The sequence below is a fragment of the Notamacropus eugenii genome, chromosome 1 (assembly GCF_028372415.1).
Source record: "Notamacropus eugenii isolate mMacEug1 chromosome 1, mMacEug1.pri_v2, whole genome shotgun sequence".
Lineage (NCBI taxonomy): Eukaryota > Metazoa > Chordata > Mammalia > Diprotodontia > Macropodidae > Notamacropus > Notamacropus eugenii.
The window spans coordinates 492,646,488-492,669,313 of record NC_092872.1 but is presented as its reverse complement, the minus strand read 5'-3'; the positions used below and the strand labels follow the sequence as shown (position 1 = coordinate 492,669,313).

Sequence of the window (22,826 nt, the reverse complement as noted above, 5' to 3'; positions counted from 1 at the left end):
ACTGATCGTTTCCTTTTTTTTATAGGCAAAACAATTCCAATTCCTTTAATTCTACTTCAAAGATACTTTCCAAAGCCCTGCCTATTTTCTTGTTCATTTTGGGATCCTCCAATCACCTCTCTACATGAACAAGAGAAAAAAAAATACCTGGAAATTATTTTTAAAAAATCCTACCAAATATTTTATTTTTATAATCCCTGGTGACTTTATAAATCCCACATTCAAAAGACAAGGTTAAGGTCTTCTTTTCTAGTAATCTTGTTCCATAGGAATATATCATTCAGAAGTAGAAAGGATCTAGTCCAATCTTTTCTTTTTTACAGATGAGGAAATGGAAGCCCAGGGAAATGAAGTGAATTACCTGTGACCCAGCCAACTATTAAATAAATAGCAGACTTGAAATTTGAGTTCAGACCCTCTGAACTCTCAAAACTTTACTTTTCCACCATACCATGATATCAGTTTAATAGTGTTTAAGAGGACTTGTGGAAGGCTGCCCTATATAGAAAATTATGGAGTGATTTGGAGGCAATCAGTCCTACCTCCCACATACACAGCTTACATAAGTCACTACTTCTCTGTGCCCCAGGTACAGTCTTAGACAGCCGTCCAAGATTATAAACTGGAGAAAAGTTGCTCATTAGTTCTGATAGAAAGAACTTCCTCACTGGTAGTTATTTATACCAGTGTGGGATTGTGACCCACGTTTAAGAACCACTGAAGGGGTTGCAAGTGAAAAAAGTTTAAGAAGTTCTGCTCTATACCAAAGTGGATAAAGAACTTGCAATAAGATACAAAGATTTAAAATTCAAATTTACTTGGAAAAAAATAGCAAGTATCCTTAGCAAAAGCTACTGTGAAGTGAAGGGGCAGGTTAGTCCTGGTCTTTATTTCTTTTCTCTTTAAGGATATTGACATCAGTCTGAAACATCCGCAGAAGTGCTGCTTTAGTATCATCAATATATTCTTTATACATTAGTACTACTAAAAGAATGAAAAAACATTTATTAAGCACTTACTGTGTGCCAGGCACAAAAGCAAAACTTAGCTCCTATCCTCCACTAGCTTACATTCTAATGGAAGAAACAATACTCCATTTTTTTTTTTTTAAAGCAGTCTTAGAGAGACAAAGTACAGGTATGTAACAAACTGCTCTGGCATGTTGGTTGACCATACAGATAAACTGAAGAGCTGCTTTTACTAGAATCAAAATTATAACAAAGGAATACTGTAAAGTTATGGATTATTTTCTGAGAAAGCTTGGCAGTTCAAATGAATAACCTATCCTTCATGAGACACTCAAATAATTGTTACAAACTCATAATGCTCCAAATTGAACTGCCTGATGGCTCACTCAATACCACACTTCCTCCTCATTCTGGTATTAATAATAAAAAAAAATCAGCTTCAGCTGTAATCACTAAGGGATTATAAAATGGTTGAACAAGTGAACCCACAAAAAGTTAGAATCACTGTGATCCAAATTGCCCTAATTACATTCCAGCAGCTCCAACCTTCACCACGCTATAGTGAACTGAAATAGTAGTTTGATATTGAAATTATACTTCTAACAAGGTAATAAGGATGACAGGTTCTGAGACATATAGAAGGCTGTTCTTCCACATCAAAAAATTTTAAACTCAACATTAATAGGGTGTTATTTTTACAATAACATTAAAAAAACTGCCAGCAAACATATCTACAACTCGGGACTATGTTTCCACACTACTAGTAAACACCAAGAACAAAAAACTGCAAACCAGACAACAGTACTTCTTATCTCTATATAGGGTTAAACAAATGGGCACAAATGATACCAAAAGCACCAGGTAAGAAGTTAAGGCTTTAATCCATATACATTTATACAAACTTATTATTAAATATTAGCCTGTTTTTCCATTTCCTCTCTGTCCTGTTAGCCTTAAATCAATTCTAGCTATACTCTCCCTTTTCCAAAGAAGGAGAAATTACTTTCTATGAAAAACTAACATGAAAATGTCCTGTTTTAACCCGAAATACAAAAATTTATAAAGATTTGGTATGACTGTTTATGCACAGGTATGTGCACACAATCCTCTGAGATGTTTCCCCCCATTTAAAAATGCTTTTACTTTATTATATATTAATATATGTAACATATAATATTTAATACGCTTTAATACAGCATACTTCCAAACAAACCACTTTACAAACTACATTTCCACCTCTGTCTTCCTCTACCCCTCAAAAATCAGATTACTGATTTTAATAGAATCTCTACCTATAATAGTCAGATTTCATAATACTGCTCTCTCTTGACTTTCTTCCTATATATAACCATACCTTTTGTCTCCTTTGTTGGATCTTCATCTATGTCACACTTGCTAACCATGGCAATTCCATAAGGGTCTATCCTGGATCCTATGGTTTCAATTATCATCTCCATGTAGATGACAAATTTAATGTCTGCCTTTTCTCTGGACCTCCAGTCTCTCATATCCAAATGGCTATTAGACATCCTGGACTGGATGTCCTATAGACATCTTAAATTCAACATGTCTAAAAATTAATTCATAATTTTCCTCTGAAAACTCTCCCTTGTTTCTAACTCATCTTTTACTGGCAACTATCCTCCCAGTTACCAAGACTCCCAACTTAGGTGTCATTCTTGATTCCTCACTCTCTTACCCCACCCCATATCCAAGTTGTCAAGTGCTGTTGATTCTGCCTTAGTAATATCTCTCATGTACTCCCAACTTCTCTCTTCTGACACTGCTACACTGCTACTACCCTGGTACAGGTTCTCATCACTTCAGGACTAAACTATTGTGCAAGTTTGCTGGTTGGGATCCCTGTCTCAAGTCTCTTCCCCCCTTCCCCCCCAGAATTCAACCTATTCTCCACTGAGCCGTCAAAATGATCTTCCTAAAATGTAGTTCTGACAACGTAACCTCTCCTTCACATTGAATAAACTCTAGTGGTTCCCTGTTACGGGACCAAATACAAAATGTCTGTCTTTTTAGAACCTTTAATAACCTCGCCTCTTTTCTACTTTCCAGTTTTCTTATTCCCCTCCATATATCTGGAGATCAAATGACACTGGTCTCTTTGCTATTCTAATATTCTCTATTTCCTAACTGGGCTGGCTTTGTGCCTATAATTCTCTCATTTTTCACTGTCTGTCTTCTGGCTTCCTTCAAGTTTCAGCTCAAGTCCCACCTTCAACAAGAAGCTTTTCCTAGTCCTTAATCTTTATGCCATCCTTCTGAAGTTACTCTCAATTTATCCAGTATATATCTTGGACATAGTTATAATAATAATAGCAACCAGCACTGACATAGTACCTATCATCTACTAGGCACTATGCTAAGTGCTTTACAATTATTAACTCATTTGATCTTCACAACCACCTTAGGAGCTAGGTGCTATTATTAGCTCCATTTTACAGTTGAAGAAACTGAGGCAAACAGAGGTTAAGTGATTTGCCCAAGGTCACACAGCCAATAAGTGTCTGAGGCCAGATTTTAATTCAGGTCTTCCTGATTTAAGGCACAATATTTAGACTTCAGGTGCCATCTAAGATTTCTAAGAGTGAAATGACTTTGCTGTGCATCTCATCCCCCATAGATGGTACTAATAGCTAATAATGACTTATGAAAGAGAACCAAGTATTTCAGGAACTACTTTTAGGACATGCTTAAAGGCACTGTTTGGTACTATAAATGTATTAAGACATCTTAAAATATAGTAAAAATACAGGTATAGTCTTGAGAGGGTTTTCACACTGTTCTATGAACTATACCTAGGACTTCCTCAAAAAAAAAAAAAAAAGAGTGGTGTAATGGACATGTTACAATTTTCAATGTCTCTTATACTCACAAGAGCCTCTACATCACAACAGGGGTATCAAGCATACTTCAGACCATTCAGACCAGGCACTTAAACGTTTTGTGTGTCAGGGATTCCTTCTGAGAATGTTTTTTAAATGCATAAAATATACAGGGTAGTGAAAATAAATACTTAATTTTTTTCCCCATCCAAGTTCAGAGAACCTTGAAATTTATCTGTGGACCCCAGGTTAAGCTCCTGCTTTAGATGGATTCCTCAGACTAAGGGGAAAAAAATTAAAAACCATCAGCTAAAAAGATAATTTAGAAATTTAAATTATAAAATCTAATCAACACCCCCAGCCCCAAGAATATCCAATAAATAAATACACACAACAATTTCTAGGAAGCCTTAGAATTAGGAAGCAAAATCAAACCAAAACAAAAGGGCAATTCAATCTTTGACTCAGGAAATTACTGACCTTCAAGACAATAATTCCACTTCAAGATAAGAAGAAATGCTTTTAGTTTAAAGATAATGAAAATCTTCACTACAAAAAAATTCAGTGCTGAGTCACTGTTCACTAGGTATGTAGAAAAAAATAAAGCTGCTTTCTGAATTCTTATACAAGCCTGGTGGGGGAAATTAAACCAATGGCAAAGCTAGGAGGCAAACACTGTTAGGTTAATAAGAAACAGCAGATATTGCCTTTTTCATAATGTGGAATAATAATGAACCTTTGAATAGTAAGGCATTTTGTAATTCTCTGGAAGCAACTTCTAAAATACACTAAAGGCACTGCAGAAAAGATGTTTTTAAAATATAAGTCAACACAAGGCTAAATTGGAATGGCTTAATGTACCTCTGGCTATATAAGCTTCATTACCACAAACTTAGCATTGAAATCAAGGTGATCAAAAAAATAATTTTGTACAATAAATCAGTTCCAAATTGTCCTCTGTTATATCTTTAATAATATCCCAGGAAGAATATGAAAAAGACTTGGAAGATATGAATTTTAAGCTAGACACTACTAACATGGAAATTACACGTTCACAAGTATTTCTAGTGTTTGCCATTTCAAATAAAGCCTTGTATTTGGAGGATACCATGCAACTATCAAAGTATGTTAAGATAAGATCTTGAAAAAGTAAGAAAAAGACCAGATCTTATTCAGCACTACACTGCAAAAATGCTTACTATTGCAAGGATAATGCAACTACTATAAACTCTCACCTAAAGAATCACAGAGGAGAAATTTTTGCCCTGAGCATGAGAAGAAATAAAAATGAGAGACTGTTAATCAATGAAACTTAGGACATTTTATTACATAGCATTTCATTAAATAGCTAGAAAAGATGTTTCTACCCACTCCTTCATTCTTTTTAAGGACTAAAACCCACTTTCTGCCAGTTGTTTTCTCACTTCCCCTCAAAAACCAACAAAAACTACTTGACTGAGTTTCAGCCAGCATCTGATGGAGTCTGGTGTTAGTTTGTATATACACGCATTCCACAATTGAAAAAGTATCGCAGGAATATGCTGGTATTCTTTTATCTTTTAGGAGTCAAAAAGAGTATTTTTTTTATGACAGAGAAAAAATTCTGAGCAGTTTTTTAGATCTCTTTTGTGGTCTAAAGGAGCTGGGCACCTATGGACTCATGAATAAGGGACAGTAGAATAACCCAATTCTTGGCATTTCATAAGGCTGATGTTCTAGTGAATCTCTCTAGTTTTATATAACAACTTCAGAACTTATGGTTTGACATGTTTCCTTATGTTTAAGAATTTTGGACAGTGTTTAAATTCATTTTTCTAAGATACTACTATCTCAAATAAATCTACTCTTTTGCCAGATTTACCAGGATTCATCAAGATTCATCACAGATTTAGGAAGGAAACTTTGGCAAAGTAACCAGAAATGTTATTTTAAAAAGAACTACTAAATAAACATTGTGATATTAGGGGAGTCTGTTTTTTGTTTTATTCTATCTTAAAAGTTAATACAGTATACTAAAACCATAAAGAACATAATTTACGTAAATGATAGAAAAAAAATCCAAAACATATATAAATAGGATTAGTGGCTCCCAACAAACACAAAATTCATTTCTTTGGACAGGCTGGAGTATGCAGCAAATAGTTTTCTGAACCAGCAAAAGCAGAGGTTAAGTTTAACAATGAATGCACAATATCCATATCATAAAACTATTCACAACTGTTCAAAGCCTCTGTTTGAAACGGAGGAAAAAATATCCAACACTTTTAAAAAGATAAAAGCAAGGAAAGAAATTATGCTGATCTTCATGCAAAAAACACATTTAACTTAGGACTTCAGGTTAAAAAAGGAGAGGATGACTTACCCTTGTCAACTACATCCCAGACTTCAACCTTTACAATGTCATCAGTGGCTAAAAAGAGAAACAAAAACGGTATTAGAAGCATACACTATAGTCATTTGGTTTTATAAAGATAACAGTTTTTGTAGAGATTAAGTGCAACCTGAGAAGAGTCAAAGTTCAAACCGCTATTTCCTCTCTTTACTCGAACTTTTATGGCAATATGGATTTTATGACCTTTTCATAAAGAAGGCTACAGATTTAATGAATAAATTTAAGACTGTTAAACAATTTAAGTAAGTTTCAAGCGGCCCAGCTTTGTTACACTGACACAGACACAAATGTAAATCTAGTCATAGTAATGGTAGCATGGACTGTATTATTTGTACTAGAACAAGGGAGAATTACACAGATGAGAAAATGGGAGAGATGGCAGAAAGCCCAGGTAGGTCCTCGTTTCCTGGGTGATGACAGGATAGGATGTAAAGCATAGTAGGGGGCTGACTTTTCCCAAGACAAGAATCTGTTATAAAGTGAAACACAAATACAGCTATCAGGACAGCTGGGTGACACAGTGGACAGAATGCCATGAATGCAGAGACTAAGGAACCTGTCTACAATCACAGAGTCCAGGTTGAAGACAGCGGTTAGAGACCTAATACAATGTATTAAAGCCAGTAAGCTTCAATGCTTCCTCGAGGATCTAGGTTTGGCTCTGTCATTTCCAACGTACTGTTGTAAATAGCTAGAGCCTGAGAAAGAAATATCTTCTTAAAAAAAAACCCTCTATTTCAGTGGATTAGAAAGCCTACGAATCAGAACTTATAATTCTTAACATATTCTTTCCCTTAGGTATATATTCACTAATAAAGGATTAACAGTAATTTGACCACTGAATTTACATGAAAAACTACCCCAAAAGCTCAAACTTAGGCCAAAGAGTTGTTTGTTTATGAAAGCCTCAATTTTTCCCTGGGTGAAGCAGTGTGCTATGTGGAGTATTGATTCTGGAACCAGAAATTCTACCTGACACTTACTACTTGTGTGACATTACGCAAGTAACTTACATCCCTGAGTTTAGTTTCCTCCTCTGTAAAATGAGGATAATACTTGCAGCACTTGTCTCAGAGAGTTACTGTGAGCCTCAGAACTTTGTAAACTTTAATATGCTATGTCAGCTATTAATAACATAAAATTCTTGTCACTCTACGCAATCCTACTAATCAGAAGCACCTTACCAGGATTATGAACCTCAGGAACTATGGTACTGACCATCTTTATAACTAGACTGAATAAATCTACAACACCCTCTAGATTTGGACTCTAACTCAGTTTGAAAATGATACTCTTCTTACTACCTCCAACCCATACCACATTACCATCCTATATGTCACTGAATGCTGTAAATCACAGAGCCTGCTGTTTAATGCTTGGCAGAGTACTAGGCAGACAATTGGCACTAAATTGTCTATTTTTTCTTTTGGAGGCAACTGGGGTTAAGTGACTTGCATAGGGTCACACAGTTATTTAAGTGTTTAAGACTGGATTTGAATTTAAATTCTCTATCCACTGTGCCAGCTAGCTGCCCCATGCCACTCAGTTTTACATGAATCCTTCCAACAAAAGGCACCCCAGAAATTTAATATTCCTATGGAGATGCCAGGTTCCTGATTCCTATTTCAGTACTCTTATTCACTAGTCTATAGCAGAACCAATTTCCCAGAAGTTTGTTTTGGCATTACTTTGCTTCCTTTTGATAATTCATTCCCCCGTTCCTTTTCTTTTCAGCTCATCTTTCTTTCATCATCTTTGTGTTACAAAGTAGTGCATACCCTGCATTGAATTTTTACATCTCCTTACTCCTCAAAAGCAAGTTCTTCACTCTAGTGCAGCCAGAAGGCACTATGAAAATTATAAAGACCGAGTAATTATCAGTTTGGTGTTACATCTAATATGAGAGTGTCCTGGGAAAGTGCCGGAGTATAGAGACAAATGGCTCAATCATCTACATGAGAAAATTTTTTTAACCTGAGAGAAGAAAGAAACAAGAACACTGAGAATCATGAGAGTTCAGCAATGCCATGAGAAAAGCAGTCCTTTCGTGAAAAATGTAGCACTGTGGCTATAGTAATAAATTTAGAGATTGGAAAAAACTAAATTTAGGGTGCTGTGGGAAGAGGTTCAAAATGAATTGTATAATCAAAATAAAATCACTTATCACAATACTACATTCTCCCCTTCCCCAATGCAGTAACAAATAAGTTGCCTGACGATAGAGAAAATAAAAATCTTACTGTTATCCACCCACCATTACTCTAAAGTTTCACATTAAAATTTGGACATGGTTATCAAGTGGCTTCATGATAGATCATTTTATGGAAATATTCTTAAAGCTCCAGAAATATGTGATCAGACTAAGGCCCACAAATCAACCATTTAGCATGATAATCATGGGATCCTTTGATAAGAGTCACCTGACTGGGGGGGAGGGGGAGAGGTGGAGAGGTAGAATACTGTATAACTAAATTAAATACTAATAGTTAGATCCTAACTAAAGCTAGGTTGACTACTCTGGTTCATCAACTACTCACTTTTTTAGATTTATATTTATGGCTTAGGATGGTGAAGCCTAAAAAATGCTCTCATTATTCATAATTCAACATAGGGGATCCCTTGTTTCTTCATTAAGGTGAAACAGTGAGAATAAATAAAAAAAACAACTTCAAGTTTACAATCTTCCATGAATCCTCTGCATAAAATATCTCTGATAAGGGTCTGATACCCAAGATGCAGTGGGAATTAGCAAAGTGTAAGAGCCATTCCCCAATGCTTAAATGGATAGCAGATATGAATAGTTCTTAAAAGAACTGAAAATTATTTAAAAACATGAAAGACTGTTCCAAATCACTAGTAAGAGAAATGGCAAATTAAAAAAAAAGAACTCTTAAGTTTCTCCTCCACAATTAGCACACTGACAATGACAAAGGATTAAGAAGAGTCAATTTTAGAGAGAATGTGAAAAGACTGGCACACTAATCATGGTGGAGGTATGAAATGCTTCAACCACTCTGGAAAATGTTTGGAATCATTCTAAAAAAAGTGATTAGAAAAGTCTCTCAGACATTTGATCCAGAGATCCCACTGCTAGGCATATACTCCAAGGGGGTTATTTACACCAAAACTTCCACAAAACTCCCAAATAGTTGTAGCAGCACTTTTTATAGTAGCAAAGAACTAGAAATAAAACAGAGGATGATGAAATAATCATAGTAATGGCTAGACAAATTGTTGTGCATGGAATATTTCTATAGGCTTTTTCTGGCTTAGTTCAAACTCCAGGCCACTCTCCAGCTGCTAATGCTTTTCCCTCTAAGGTTACCTTACATACATACACACCTATATATGTATGAGTTTTTATCTTTCATTAGAATGTGAGCTCCCTGAGAGTGAGGATTGTTTTGCTTTTATCTTGATAGTTCCTAGTGCTCATCTCAGTGTTCAGCACATATTAAGTCCTTAAAAAAAAAAAAAAAAAGCTTTTTGATGTATTTTTTACATCACTTTAGTTTTCCTCATCATCCCTCCCCCTCCTCAACAGCCATTCCGTATATCAAACAGTATTTTTAAAGACAAAAAAAAAATCAATGTAACTGATGAATAAAAATGAAAAAAAGGATGAAAATATGTGCAATGTACCATATTTGTTGGCCTCTGCAGAGATATGACAGTTTTCTCATATCTTTTCTTTTGAATCGTGCTTGCTCTTTATAACACTGCAACGTTCACTTTTGATTTTTATGTGGTTGGTTTTTTCTCTATTTATATTACCGTAGTCGTGTATATTGTTTTCTTGACTCTGCTTACTTCATTCTGCATCAGTTCAAGTAGATCTCTCCATGCTTCTCTGCAACTATTAAATTTGTCACTTCTTACAGTACAGTTACTGTCTACCATAATTTGTGCACCATAATGAGTTTGGCCATGCCCCAAATATCGGGCACCTACTATGTCTCCAATTCTTTGCTATCACAAAAAACATCTTAGATTCTTAAAAAAAATGCTTGTTAAAGGAAAAAAACACAAAGTGGATGTCACCAATTAGAAGACAACTAAACAAAATGTGTTAAATGAAAAGCAACAGAAGATGGCTATGTTGTAAGAAATGATGAATATGAAGAATACAAAGGAATATAGTAACACATAATAACTGAAGCAAAGTAAATGAAGTAAGCAAAACCTGGAAAATAATATACACAGTGACTACAATAATATAAATGAAAAGGACAAAAAACCTCTGAATGCTGCTCCTTTTCCTCCATTCTTTATTCCTCAAACCCTACTGTTTTTCTCTAACTTAAGGTTATAAATACTAACTGGTTCATTTATCTATGTCAAGTTTTGGGCCCAGGTTAAGACAGCAGGTTAGAGTTTCTCATATCATGGAGGAGTTTAAATTCTCATAAAAACATTAGGTTTTCTTTTTTTTAAGTTTACCTAGAAGTCTCAAGAGAAATAAACAGGAAAGTTTAAAAACATAAATAACATTAAACAGTTTATATGGGAAGATGATACTTGTAACTCTTAAGAACTTTATCACTATTAAGGCAATTAGAAGTAGTACATATAAACAGAGGGTATGGGCATGAACTGATTATGATAGGATGATATAAAAACCTCCACAAAATTAAAGGGTGAGAAAGAAGATTGGGAGAAGAGGGAATGGAGAGATAGAATGAAGGGGTGGGAAACCTGCGGCCCCAAGGCACTGGAATAGGGTAAATTATCTCACATAAAAGAGGTGTGTAAGAGCTAATACACTGGAAGGGGAAGACAGGAAAGTGGAGGGGGTAGGGAATGCTTGAACCTTACTCTCATCAGAATTGGCTCAAAGAGGGAATAACATACACACTCAATTGGGTATAGAAAGTTACCTTATCCTACAGGGAAATAAGAAAGGATGGGGATAAGATATGAAGGGGGAGGGGGAACTTATAGAAGGGAGCGCAGATTGGGAAGGTGATGGTCAGAAATAAAACACTTGTGAGAAGGGACAGGGTGAAAGGCATGTGAGAAAGAAGGATAAACTGGGGAAAAATAGGATGGAGGGAAATACACAGTTATCATAACTACAAATCTGAAAGAGATGAACTCACCCATAAAATGGAAGTGGAGAGAAGAATGGATTAAGAATCAAAATCCAACAACATGCTGTTACAAAAAACACATTTGAAGCAGAGACACATCCAGAGTTAAGGTAAAGGGTTGGAGCAGAATTCATTATATTTCAGCTAAAGTAAATAAAATCAGGGGTAACCAATCATGATCTCAAACAAAGTAAAATCAAAAACAGATCTAATTAAAAGAGATGAGAAAAGAAACTATAATTAAAAGGTACCACAGACAATGAAGCAATAGCAATATTAAAAACACATGCACCGAAAGGTATAGGACCTAAATTTTTAAAGGAAAAGCTAAATGAGTTTAGGAAGAAACAGACAGTAAAACTATACTTGTGGGTGATCTCACCTTTCCCCTTTCAAAATCAGATAAATCTAACAAAAATAAACAAACAAGAAAGAAGTTAAGAAGATGAACAGAATCTTAGAAAAGTTAGATGGCAGATTTCTGAAGAAAACTGAATGGGAATAGAAAGGAATATGAATATACCATTTTCTCAGTGGTACATGGCATCTACACAAAAACTGACCAGTATTGGGACATAAAAACCTCACAACCAAATGCAGAAAAACAAAAATATTAAATGCATCCTTTTCAGATCTGAATGTAATAAAAATTACATACAATAAAGGGCAGGGAAAAGATAGGTTAGGGAAAAAATTTGTATCTCTAAATGCTTACATCAGTAAAAGTGAAAAAGAGCAGACCAATGAACTGGATGTATAACTAAAAAAAAAAAAAGAAAACAGAAAAAAGAACAAATTAAAAACCCCCAATGAAACATTAAATTAGAAATCTTGAAAATCAAAGATGAATGAAATTGGAAAAGAAACCTATAAAACTAGAGGCTGGTATTTTTTTATTGGAAAAAAAAACCACAATAAAAGAGACCATTTGTTAATCTGATTAAGAAAAAGGCAAGAAAACCAAATTACCAGTATCAAAAATGAAAGGGGTGAGTTCACCAATAAAGAGGGAATTAAAGCAATTATTAGGAGCCATCCTGCCCAATTATATCCCAATAAATCTGACCATCTAAGTGAGATGGATAAATATTTACGAAAATATAAATTGCCTAGATTAACAAAAAAATTAATAGAATACTTAAATAACCCTATCTTAGAAAAAGAAATTGAACAAACCATCAATAGACTCCCTAAGAAAAAATCCCCAGGGCCAAGTGGAACACAAGTGAATTCTACCAAACATTTAAAGAACAATTAATCCCAATACTATATAAACTATTTGAAAAAACAGCCAAAGAAGGAGTCCTACCAAATTCCTTTTACAACACAAATATGGTGCTGATACCTAAACCAGGAAAAGTGAAAACAGAAAGAAAAATGTAGATCAATTTCTCTAACAAATATTGATATAAAAATTTAAATAAAATACTAGCAAAGAGATTACAGCAATATATTACAAGGATCATACACTATGATCAGGTGGAGTTTATACCAGGACTATCAGAATAATTGACTGTATGAATAACAAAACCAATACAAATCATGATTATTTCAATAGATGCAGAAAAAGCCTTTAACAAAATACAATACCCATTCCTGTTAAAAACACTAGAGCATGAGAATAAAAGAGATTTTATTAAAATGATAAGCAGCATCTAAAACCTTCAGCAAGCATTATCTGAAATAGGGATAAGCTAGAAGCCTTCCCACTAAGATCAAGGTGAAGCAAAGAAGCTCATTATCATCACTATTATTCAATATTTTACTAGATGTACTAGCTATAGCAATAAAGGAAGAAACTGAAGGAATTAGAATAGGCAATGAGGAAACAAAACTATCAGTCTTTGCGGATACGATGGTTAAAGAGTTGTAGAGAATCAGCTAAAAAACTAGTTGAAATAATTAACAACTTTAGCAAAGTAATGAACCCACGTAAATCACCAGCATTTCTATATATTACCAACAAAGGCCAGCAGTAAGAGATAGAAAGAGAAATTACATTTAAAATAACTGCAGACAAAGTAAAATACTTGGGAGTCTACCTACCAAGATAAACTCAGGAAATATATGAACACAATTATAAAACACTTTTCATACAAATAAAAGTCAGATCTAAACAACTGGAAAAATATTAGTTGTTCATGGGTAGGCTGAGCCAATACAATAAAAATGACAATATCTATTCAGTGCCATACAAATCAAACTATCAAAACACTTATTTTATGGAGCTAGAAAAAATACAAACTAAGGGAGCATGGAATAATTTACCTATCAGATATATGGATAAGGGAAAACTTTAGGACCAAATAAGATACAGAGAGCATTACAAAATATAAAATGGATAATTTTGATTATATTATATTAAATTAAAAAGTTTTTGCACAAACAAAATCGATGCAACCAAAATTAGAAGGAAAGCAGAAAACTGGAGAAAAAAATTACAGCAAATATTTCTGATAAAGACTCTATTTCTTAAAAATATAGAAAATCGAGTCAACTTTATAAGAATGTAAGTCATTCCCCAACTGATAAATGGTCAAAGGATATAAACAAGCAGTTTTTAGTCAAATCAAAGCTATCTATAGTCACATGGGAAAATGCTCTAAATCACTAATGATTAGAGAAATGCAAATTAAAACAATTCGGAGGTACCGCTGCACACCTATCAGATTGGCAAATAGTACAGAAAAAGAAAATGATAAATGTTAGAGGGGAAGTGAGAAAATTGGGACACTAATGTACCGTTGGTGGAGTTGTGATCTGCTCTGATCATTATAGGGAGCAGTTTGAAACGATGCCCAAAGGACCATAAAACTGTGCATACCCTTTGTTCCAGCAATACCACCTACTAGGTTTATATCCCAAAGAAGTTGTCTTCAAGGACATAAATTTTTCAAAATAAGATATAAATCTTTTAGAAATGATATTACAGTTGCTGTAATAGAATTTTTAACTTGTATTCAAGATTAGCAAGTTACCTTGCCAATTACACTTGAGATTTTACCCAGGATCTCTACACTTTCTTACTTTTATAATTCCAGTGGATACTGGTGACTTGGATCTCTTGTGTCGGTATATATTCTTCCACAAACTTCTTCCCTTGGAGTCTGTGCCAAAGGGTGGTTTTTCCTGTGTTTCTGTCTCCTCGGATCACTATTTTCACTAGGTCAAAAAGGAAAGGAAAGAGGTCAAAAACTTGTTAAGATAATATATGAAAGAAATGTATATTAGCTATTTTCATTTATTCATTTGTACAGTCTATGCTCAAATGTTACCAAACCATCGTGCTTATCTGCTCCTGTGACCATATCAGTTCCATTTCCCAAACCCATTAGTGGTAACTCATTAGCAATATAAAATTTAAACCTCTACACTCAGCTTCAGAACTATTCTGTTTTCCTTAGTTCTACGATCAGCATCAAACTTCTTAAAGTTCCCTTAATTCCCTTCTCCCAATTCAATCTCCATCTTAGGTACCTGGAATGCTCTCCATCTCAACTTAAGAGATGTATAGTGTGTGGCACTGTGGATAGGGGATTAGTTTTATAGTCTAGAAAACCTGGGTACAAGTTCTAACACATACCAACTATGTAACTATGAGCAAGTCACTTACCTAGTACCCATGGCAACTAAAGCTAAAAGTTCCAGACAGTTCACCTGTACCAGTAGAAGGAACTACCATAATGGGAGTCCCTTATGCCAATATAATTATAAGTCTAAATCAAAAACCATAACACAATATAAATACTAATTAATCTCCCTCTCTCTTGTCTAAATGTACTGCCTTTTCCATAAAGTGTTTACAAATAAATTTACTGTCCTCCTAACTCAAACCATATTTTAAATTACCCACTCTGACTAGTAGTTCTCAAATGTTTTTAGTCTGTGGCTCATTTTGATGGTGCAAAAAAATTCCATGGATCACTAATCCTATATACTTCTCATTATCACTTCCCCCTTCCCCAAATCTTTCCCCAGACTGATTTAAGATACCAATGTAACGATATAGATTTTTAAATCAAATATAAGAAAATTAATGACTCTGGGGCTAACATATGGAAATTGTTAATATCCCTGAAACCAGGCCAAAAAAGGACAATACTTCCCAAATGCATCCATAATAAATGGCCATAAGAATCTAGATTAGAACACACTGTTTATTTGTCCTTGCCACAAAAAAAGAAAAATTTCTCAGTAATTGCTAACTCTTCGGGAAATACGTAAAGATAATAATCAACATTTCTATAGCACTTTGAGGTTGACAAAGAGCTTTAAATATACCATACATATTACATATATATATCATAACACTCTCAGACAGATGCTATTATTCTCATTTTACAAGTGAGAAAACTGAAACTAAGAGTGGACAAAGAGCATAGTGAGGGAGCACACAGCTAAGGCAATGTCCAAATTTGGGTCTTCTGACTCTAAGCTAACGTTCTACTATACCCTTAACTATGTGAATGGTTATGGCAGGTGCTCTCTGAACATTAAGTATGTACCCTGTGCACCTGTTTTGCTACAAATGTGGCTGTGAAGTGGGTTCACTGGCACTTAAATAGTTTGTGCCTATTTGAGATTTAGGGTTAATATATATTTGTTGGATTCTCCATTTTTCTCCCAGGAAACATATTCCAAATATATATTCTTTCTCCCTATTTACTTCACAAACTACAGAATATTCTACTTTTGCTATCCTCAAAATCTTTACTCTCATCAAAATTACTTAAATAGTGCTTTAAGGTTTTAATTTTTCTCTATATTTTATCTTCATCAATTAATGTACATTTAAACTTCATCTTTTCTTTTCCAATATAGCTGTTTTTTCCAACTTGCTTTTCTATAAAATGTGACCAGTAATAATTCTTTCCTTCTTTCCTCGCACAGCTATTACACAGATGAAATGTGAGAACGTGCAGAGTTCTTCAGAGAAGGAACACTATAGAATTTTATTTTCTGTATCATTTGAATGAAGTCCTGGAAAATATAGACAGTATCTTAATTTAGGAATCAATATAGGCCCAGACTACCATTAATTTGCCCGTGCCAAATTAGGGTATTATTGTCTGATTCATATTTTAGTGGGCTACTAGAAATATTCATCAGTTTTATAAACTGCAAAATGCCTTGAATGATTTAAGCTCTGGCACTACACAACTTACCAAATATTACCAATCTCACAAAAGCCAATGTTAGTGTCCAACTAGAAATTTAGCTTCTCTGGTGATAAAACTGAAATAGCATCAAGTATATCCCAGAGAGGTAAATATAAAAATACTGAGATATCTCTGTTTCTGTGTTTTTGTTGTTCAGTCATGTCCAACTCTTTGCGACTCTATGAACCATAGCACAACAGATCTTTCTTATCTTCCACTGTCTCTCACAGTCTGCCCAAGTTGATGTTTGTTGTTTCCATGATACTCTCTATCCACCTCATCCTCTGCTATCCCCTATACTATTTTCACATAAAGTAATATTAATGTTTAAAATTTAAGTTACTCATATAATAAATTAATTAATAAATTAATCAGTTATCTCAGCAGATTAAAAAAATTCCCAAACCATCTCTTCTAGATAGTTGCTATTATAGATTACTAGTCTAAAAGTTCTATGTAGTTCATATATAACAATTTTTATGTCATCTCCTTCAGTCTGACAAGACAACAGGCATCACTTTCAATATGCTTGCATTTTAATTAAACAGAATTAGAAAATATGCACAGTGACAAAACATGTAAAGTGGCCCGCTCACAGCTTCCTAAGATCTATCAACAATAAAACAGCAATCAGCAATGAACTATACTTCTGTAAAAATGTTGTTCAGTCATTTTCAGTTGTGTGTGACTCTTTGTGACACCATTTGGGGTTTTCTTGGCAAAGATGCTAGAGTGGTTTGCCATTTCCTTCTCCAGCTCATTTTACACATGAGTAAACTAAGGCAAACAGGGTTAAGTGACTTGCCCAGGGTAAAACCGCTCGTAAGTAACTGAGGCTGAATTTGAACTTTAGGCCTAGAGCTCTATCTACTTCACCATCTAGGTGCCCTGTCCATCAACATGATAAGTCTCTCCAATTAGCACTATCAACTGCTCATGTATATAGTCTATCATAGATCTGGACCTGGAAGAGACCTTAGAATCTTCACTGTCTCAATTTACAGATAAGGAAACTGAGGTCTAAGGATGTTAACTGATTTGTTTAGACAGGTCTTATTTTTAAAAGATATACATATCCTAATGAGAAATGTATGAGCTTTTTTTTTGCCTTTATATCTCAAACTACAACACAAAAAACTCAGGTTTCCATGATAAGCAAATTCTCTACTCTGAGTACTAATGAAGTTTCCTTTTTACTTTGGGACCTTTTTTAACATATACTTGACCACTAGACTGTGAGATCTAGTTGAGAACAAAAGTTCTGGTGATTGCTGGAAGGTCTGTTTTTAAGTGCTGTCATTTTATATGTTCAGCCAAGGTGAGGTGAGAAAGGAAATAAAACAATTCATTAAAAAAAGGCCTTTTTAAGCAAATCAGTATCAATTCGATAACTGATACTGTGCTATATTAAGACCTCAGCAAACCAATGTGGGTGATGTTTCTGATTACAAGAAATAGAAGGGGTGGCTGCAAGGATAGGCAGAGATTTCATAAAAGAGGTAATACTAACTTATTCCAAATCTTGGATCAGGCAATTGATATTCATTTTTTTCTTAATAGTAAAATAGTACATCTCAAACTAAAAAATGAAGCCAAATACTAGTACATGTCAGGTGGAGAAGAGTTACATGCAAAAATTCAGTTTTGGGAAGAAAACCTGTGATAAGATCAGCAATAAGAGAAATAGGAAAAGGTTATTAAAACCTAAATACAATTACCACCAGGATATATTTGGTTTGCCAGCAGGTTTGAAAAAATATATAAACAATACATTTCAACCTATTATTCTCTATATGAGATAAGATATTTCTTAATGAGAACAGATCATCCACCTGGCTCAGATCAGGTATAAATTGGTAGACCAGAACAAACAAAGGGTTTAGATCCTGAAGAAACCTTTATTCCTTTAACTTTACAGATATTACCTTCCTCTATACCTGAAATTTACTCTGATCCAAGCTTTTCTGAACCCTCAGATTTCTTCAAGACTCAACTGAGGTACTATATACTATACCTCCTAAGTTTTTCCTGATCTCTAGTGAGGCAGCTAGGTGGTGAAGTGGATGAGACCTGATTTCAAATACAGCTTCCGACATATAAAATTCAGACATCTGGGCTTACATGTCTTAAAGGCAGGAGGAGGTGTAAGATCAGAGGTCAACAGTTTTGTGCAGAGTAGATCTGAAAACCATCAGCATAGAGATAGTAATTAAATTCATGGGAAGGAGATGAGCTCACCCAAGTGAAGTAGTATAGAGAGAGAAGAGAAGAGGGCCCAGGACAGAACCCTAAACTACAAAAAAATGTCAATAAAAGCTGCCTCACTTTCTCTCTTCCCACTCTCTTAACCCATCCGTTAGTCTAGCTTTCCACTTATCATTCTACCAAAACTCCTATCAGGTAGCAACTGAACCAGATGATTTCTAAGGTGTCTGTAAGTTTTGAGACCTCATGAAGTAACAGATATTCTTCCTCTTTTTCTCCTTAACAAGTAAATTCGTAGTTCTCAGCCCACTCAGAATCAGTGGGCGACCTCCACGGAAAAACACACATTTCTGAGAGGGAACAGATTCAAGAATGATGCTCCAAATTTCCAAGAGATTAAAGAGTCATTTAAAAATATTTTTTAAAACACAGTGTCATATTAATGGTTGGTTACAGCTTAAAGGAAAATCAGGGGCTTAAACACAGATCCCACTAACTTATACGAACTATTTGCTAAGGTAGTTATTTGACTTCATTCCTCTACCTTGATGAATCTGAACATTTAGTGAGAGAAACAAATGAAAATAAATTACAGCTACAATATGGCCAGATTGAACTTTGTTTTTAAATTTGACAAAGCTTTTCTGTTCATCTTCTAAATATTCTATCCTACCACCAAGGCAAATTATTATGAAAACTGAAAGCTTTGTTTGAAACAGGCCTAGGAACCCCCTTCCAAAAATTTTTTTTACTAAAAGTGGAATGAAAAGAAACACTGTCAAAATACAACATAAAAGTTTTGAAATGTTGCCAATGTTTGTTGTCTTGATTTGCAATATAGCAAAATCAAATGTCAAATGAGAAAATTTACCTGAGGACAGAACAATGCCTAGGAGCCGTGGAGTTAATTTATATTATTTGAGTATGATGAAAATCTTAAATTCTCACTTTATTGTCTTCAAATGATCATTTCGTTCACAATGTGTAACAGATTATAAACAGTAACAGTATCCCTGTTTTCTGGAGTTTCACTAAACATAGCCCCACAGAATTGCTTCTTAAAAACAACAACATAAAAAAATTAAAGGAAGAATGAAAGGCACCACAGTCAGAGGCCCTGGGTTCAAATTCTGATGCACAACCTTTGAGACCTTGAGCAAGTCATCTCACCTCCTTGGGCCTGTTTGCTCATTCTGTAAAATGAGAAGGTTGTCCTCTAATTCCACTGAGGTCCTTTCTATCTATGATCTTAAAATTTTGTCAAAATTATTTTTTTCAAAATCCACACTTGAAAGTTAAGACTACAAAGAACATGCACATGACTCAATAATACTATAAATTATTATATAAGATGGTGCATTAATTTAAAATCACATTCATTATAAGTTAGTCTACTCTCTGGGAAGAATTCTAGAATTAAGTTCACCGTCAGAGTGACAGAACAAGAGGCTACTTTTTCAAATTACATAGTAATTTCTCAGGCAAAATATAGCCAATGCTATCCATAATATTGTATCAAAAATCCCATAAAAAGTTTTGGTGAGCTTAAGGCGCTTAGCAAAACTGCTGCCATGGCCTTTTCATCAATATATCACATGCAGAACGCACATAATGAGCTATGTTCTATCCAACACTATTTAGGATATGTAAGGGCAGCAAGAATAGAGTCAGTGCTCATATACTGCGGACTTCACAACTTCTGTATTCTCATCCACCTTTCCAAAGAAAATGATTACTCTGAGAGGCACATCTGGTTTGTATAATTTCAATCTGGTGATAATCATACAATTGTACAGCACAGAATCCCCTAGCATGACCATACAATCAAGTTTAAATAAAAATAAGACTAGAAAGACTCAAAGTTCCTGGAGGGAAAGAGCTATACCTCACCTGTATCTTGCAAACTTCCTTAGCACCTATGACACACAGAGAATACGGATTTTGAACTGTAAGGTACTCATGTAATTTAACCTCCTCACTTTAAAGATGAGGCACTGGGAGATGAAATTTCTTGTGCAAGTACACAAAAGGTAATTAACAGTAAGGGCAGGAGTGTGAAGCCATGCCCTCTGACTCCAAATCCTGCAATTTTCCACTGTTACTATGCCGCCTTGGGCATTCAATGGATAGTCATATAAATGAGTAGTCCAATAAAAATTGCTACTATACTTTTTTTTTTGAGAAAAAGGGCAACACTTTAGTTTTTAATACATCATATCAGTAATAGCTGTTATTCTTGGTCCTGGTTACTTATATTTGTGATAGTATGTCAGATCATCTCAAAAATAATATTTTAAGACTAATACTTAAAAAACAAAAGAAAAATTGAATCTGGTCACATTATCTATAAATATCAAATTCTCAGAAATCTGGGGGTAGGGGAGCAGTGACAGGCACAGAACAATGAATGGGCCCAAAAGCCAGAACTAATTCAGTCTGACCACTACTTTACTTTTCTTTAAACTTAGCACCATCGTTTGAAACTCATCCTGAAGAATATTACCAATGAAGGCTAACCCTTATTTTCTGTATTCCCAGCACACACTATAGTGCCTGGCTTAAGTGGGTGCTTAATAAATGCTTGTTGAATTAAACTGAATTTCTCCTTTTCCTTACTTCAGGGCCTTAAGTGAGTTTCAAAAAAGGCAGGGGTGTGTGTGTGTGTGGGGGGGGGGGGAGCCTAGGAGAAAGAAATTAAATCTGCTAGGACTCCTAAAACTCCGTAATCAGTCACTCAACAAACATTCATTAAGCGCTGCCAGCAACCTGGCTAAACCTTGGGGATACAAATCATAAACCAATGGGAAGACAACATACAAGTAACTGTGCAAACTATGTACAATGTAAATTGGAAATAATCAACAGAAGGAAGTCACTAGAATTAAGAGAAATAATTGGGATTTTATCTGGGACTTGAAGGAAGCCAGGAGGTAGGGATGAGAGGGGAAAGCTTTCTACACTGAGGGACAGCCAGTGAAAAATGCCTGGGATCTGGAGACGAGTGTCTCGTCCAAGGAAGTAGCCAGGAGGCCAGTGTCACAGCGTGTCGGCCTTGTAGAGGAGGTCCTGGGCTCCAGTTCTGATTTCACCCCCTCGCTGAGGGTGTGACCTTGGGCAGGTCACGTCATCTTCTCCTCAGCCTGCAGCATACTCCTTCGGTCGAGAAGCTGAACTGGTTTAAATCCCAGGAGACTTGAACCGAATGGGTTCTTCCTGCTTCAAGTCCTAGGAAACCTGGGATCCGGATGAGCTCATCTATCTATCCTTCCGGTCCAACTCTAAGTCCCATGATCCTTCCAGCATTGACTTGGTGCGATCCTGTCTAGCATTCCTAACCCCCAAACCCCCAATCTAGCTTCCTGCCCCTCCCCTCCCACGGGGCAAAAAGATCCAAGGCAGGATGCCCAGTTTCCCCCCTGAAGGGGAAGCAGAGGGTCCCCGTTAGCTCCCGACCCTACGAGGTACCCAATTCCCGGGGCAGGGTCTCAGCACTGACGGCCAAGTGCCTCGGGGACCCCCGAGGCTGACGAGAGTAGTGGGGGGCGCAGGGGCTCCGGGGCGACCCTCCCCCGGCCTCACTTACTGTTGTACTGCACTCCTTTGGCGAACCTCCTCTGCAGCGCCTGGTTCATGGACTGCAGCCCCGCGGGGATGTTCTTGTCCCGGCCGGGAGCCTGGTCCGACCCCACTAGCTTTTTGAGGGCGGAAAACATCTTCTTGCCCTTCCCAGCTCCGCGCCTCCCCCCTACAGCGGTCCTGGAGGATCCAGAGGGCCCTCCGGCGGGCTCAGGCAGGGAGGGGCAAGCTCCGGGCGGGGGCGACCATGCCCGGGGAAGGGGGACGGAGGGCGAGGCTGAGGGGCGGCTAGGGGAGGCCTCTCCCCGTCCCCCTCCCCCTGGGCAGAGCCCCAGCTGGCTCCCTCCTCAAGGCCGGGGGCGGAGGAGGCGAGGCGGTCAGGCAGGACTCTAGCTCTCCGCAGCTCGGCTCGAGACGGTCGCGGGCTAGCCCGCCTCGGCTTTCTCCCTGGCCTTACGCCGGGTCTCTAGGTGCCCTCACAGGACGTGGCACAGCTTCCGTGGCCTTCCGCACCGCCACCTGCCGCTCTCCTGCGTCGCCATCTTGGGACAGCTCGGGCGGAGGGGGAGGGGGGCGCTGAGAAGGGGGCCTCGTTC

General features: G+C 36.3%; 1 protein-coding gene across 2 annotated transcripts in view; it reads right to left on the bottom strand.

The window, feature by feature from the left end:
• Positions 1-22,783, bottom strand: part of RABL6 (RAB, member RAS oncogene family like 6) — a 79,374-nt gene extending 56,591 nt beyond the window's left edge. For both annotated transcript variants that reach the window (XM_072633021.1, XM_072633022.1), the window contains exons 1-3: positions 22,238-22,783; positions 14,318-14,452; positions 6,171-6,218 (exon numbers count right to left, since the gene is read on the bottom strand). In XM_072633021.1, the coding sequence (XP_072489122.1) occupies positions 6,171-6,218; positions 14,318-14,452; positions 22,238-22,367 (313 nt within the window). In that variant the 5' untranslated portion in view covers positions 22,368-22,783. The remainder of the gene's footprint in view (positions 1-6,170; positions 6,219-14,317; positions 14,453-22,237) is intronic.
• Positions 22,784-22,826: the final 43 nt, after the last annotated feature.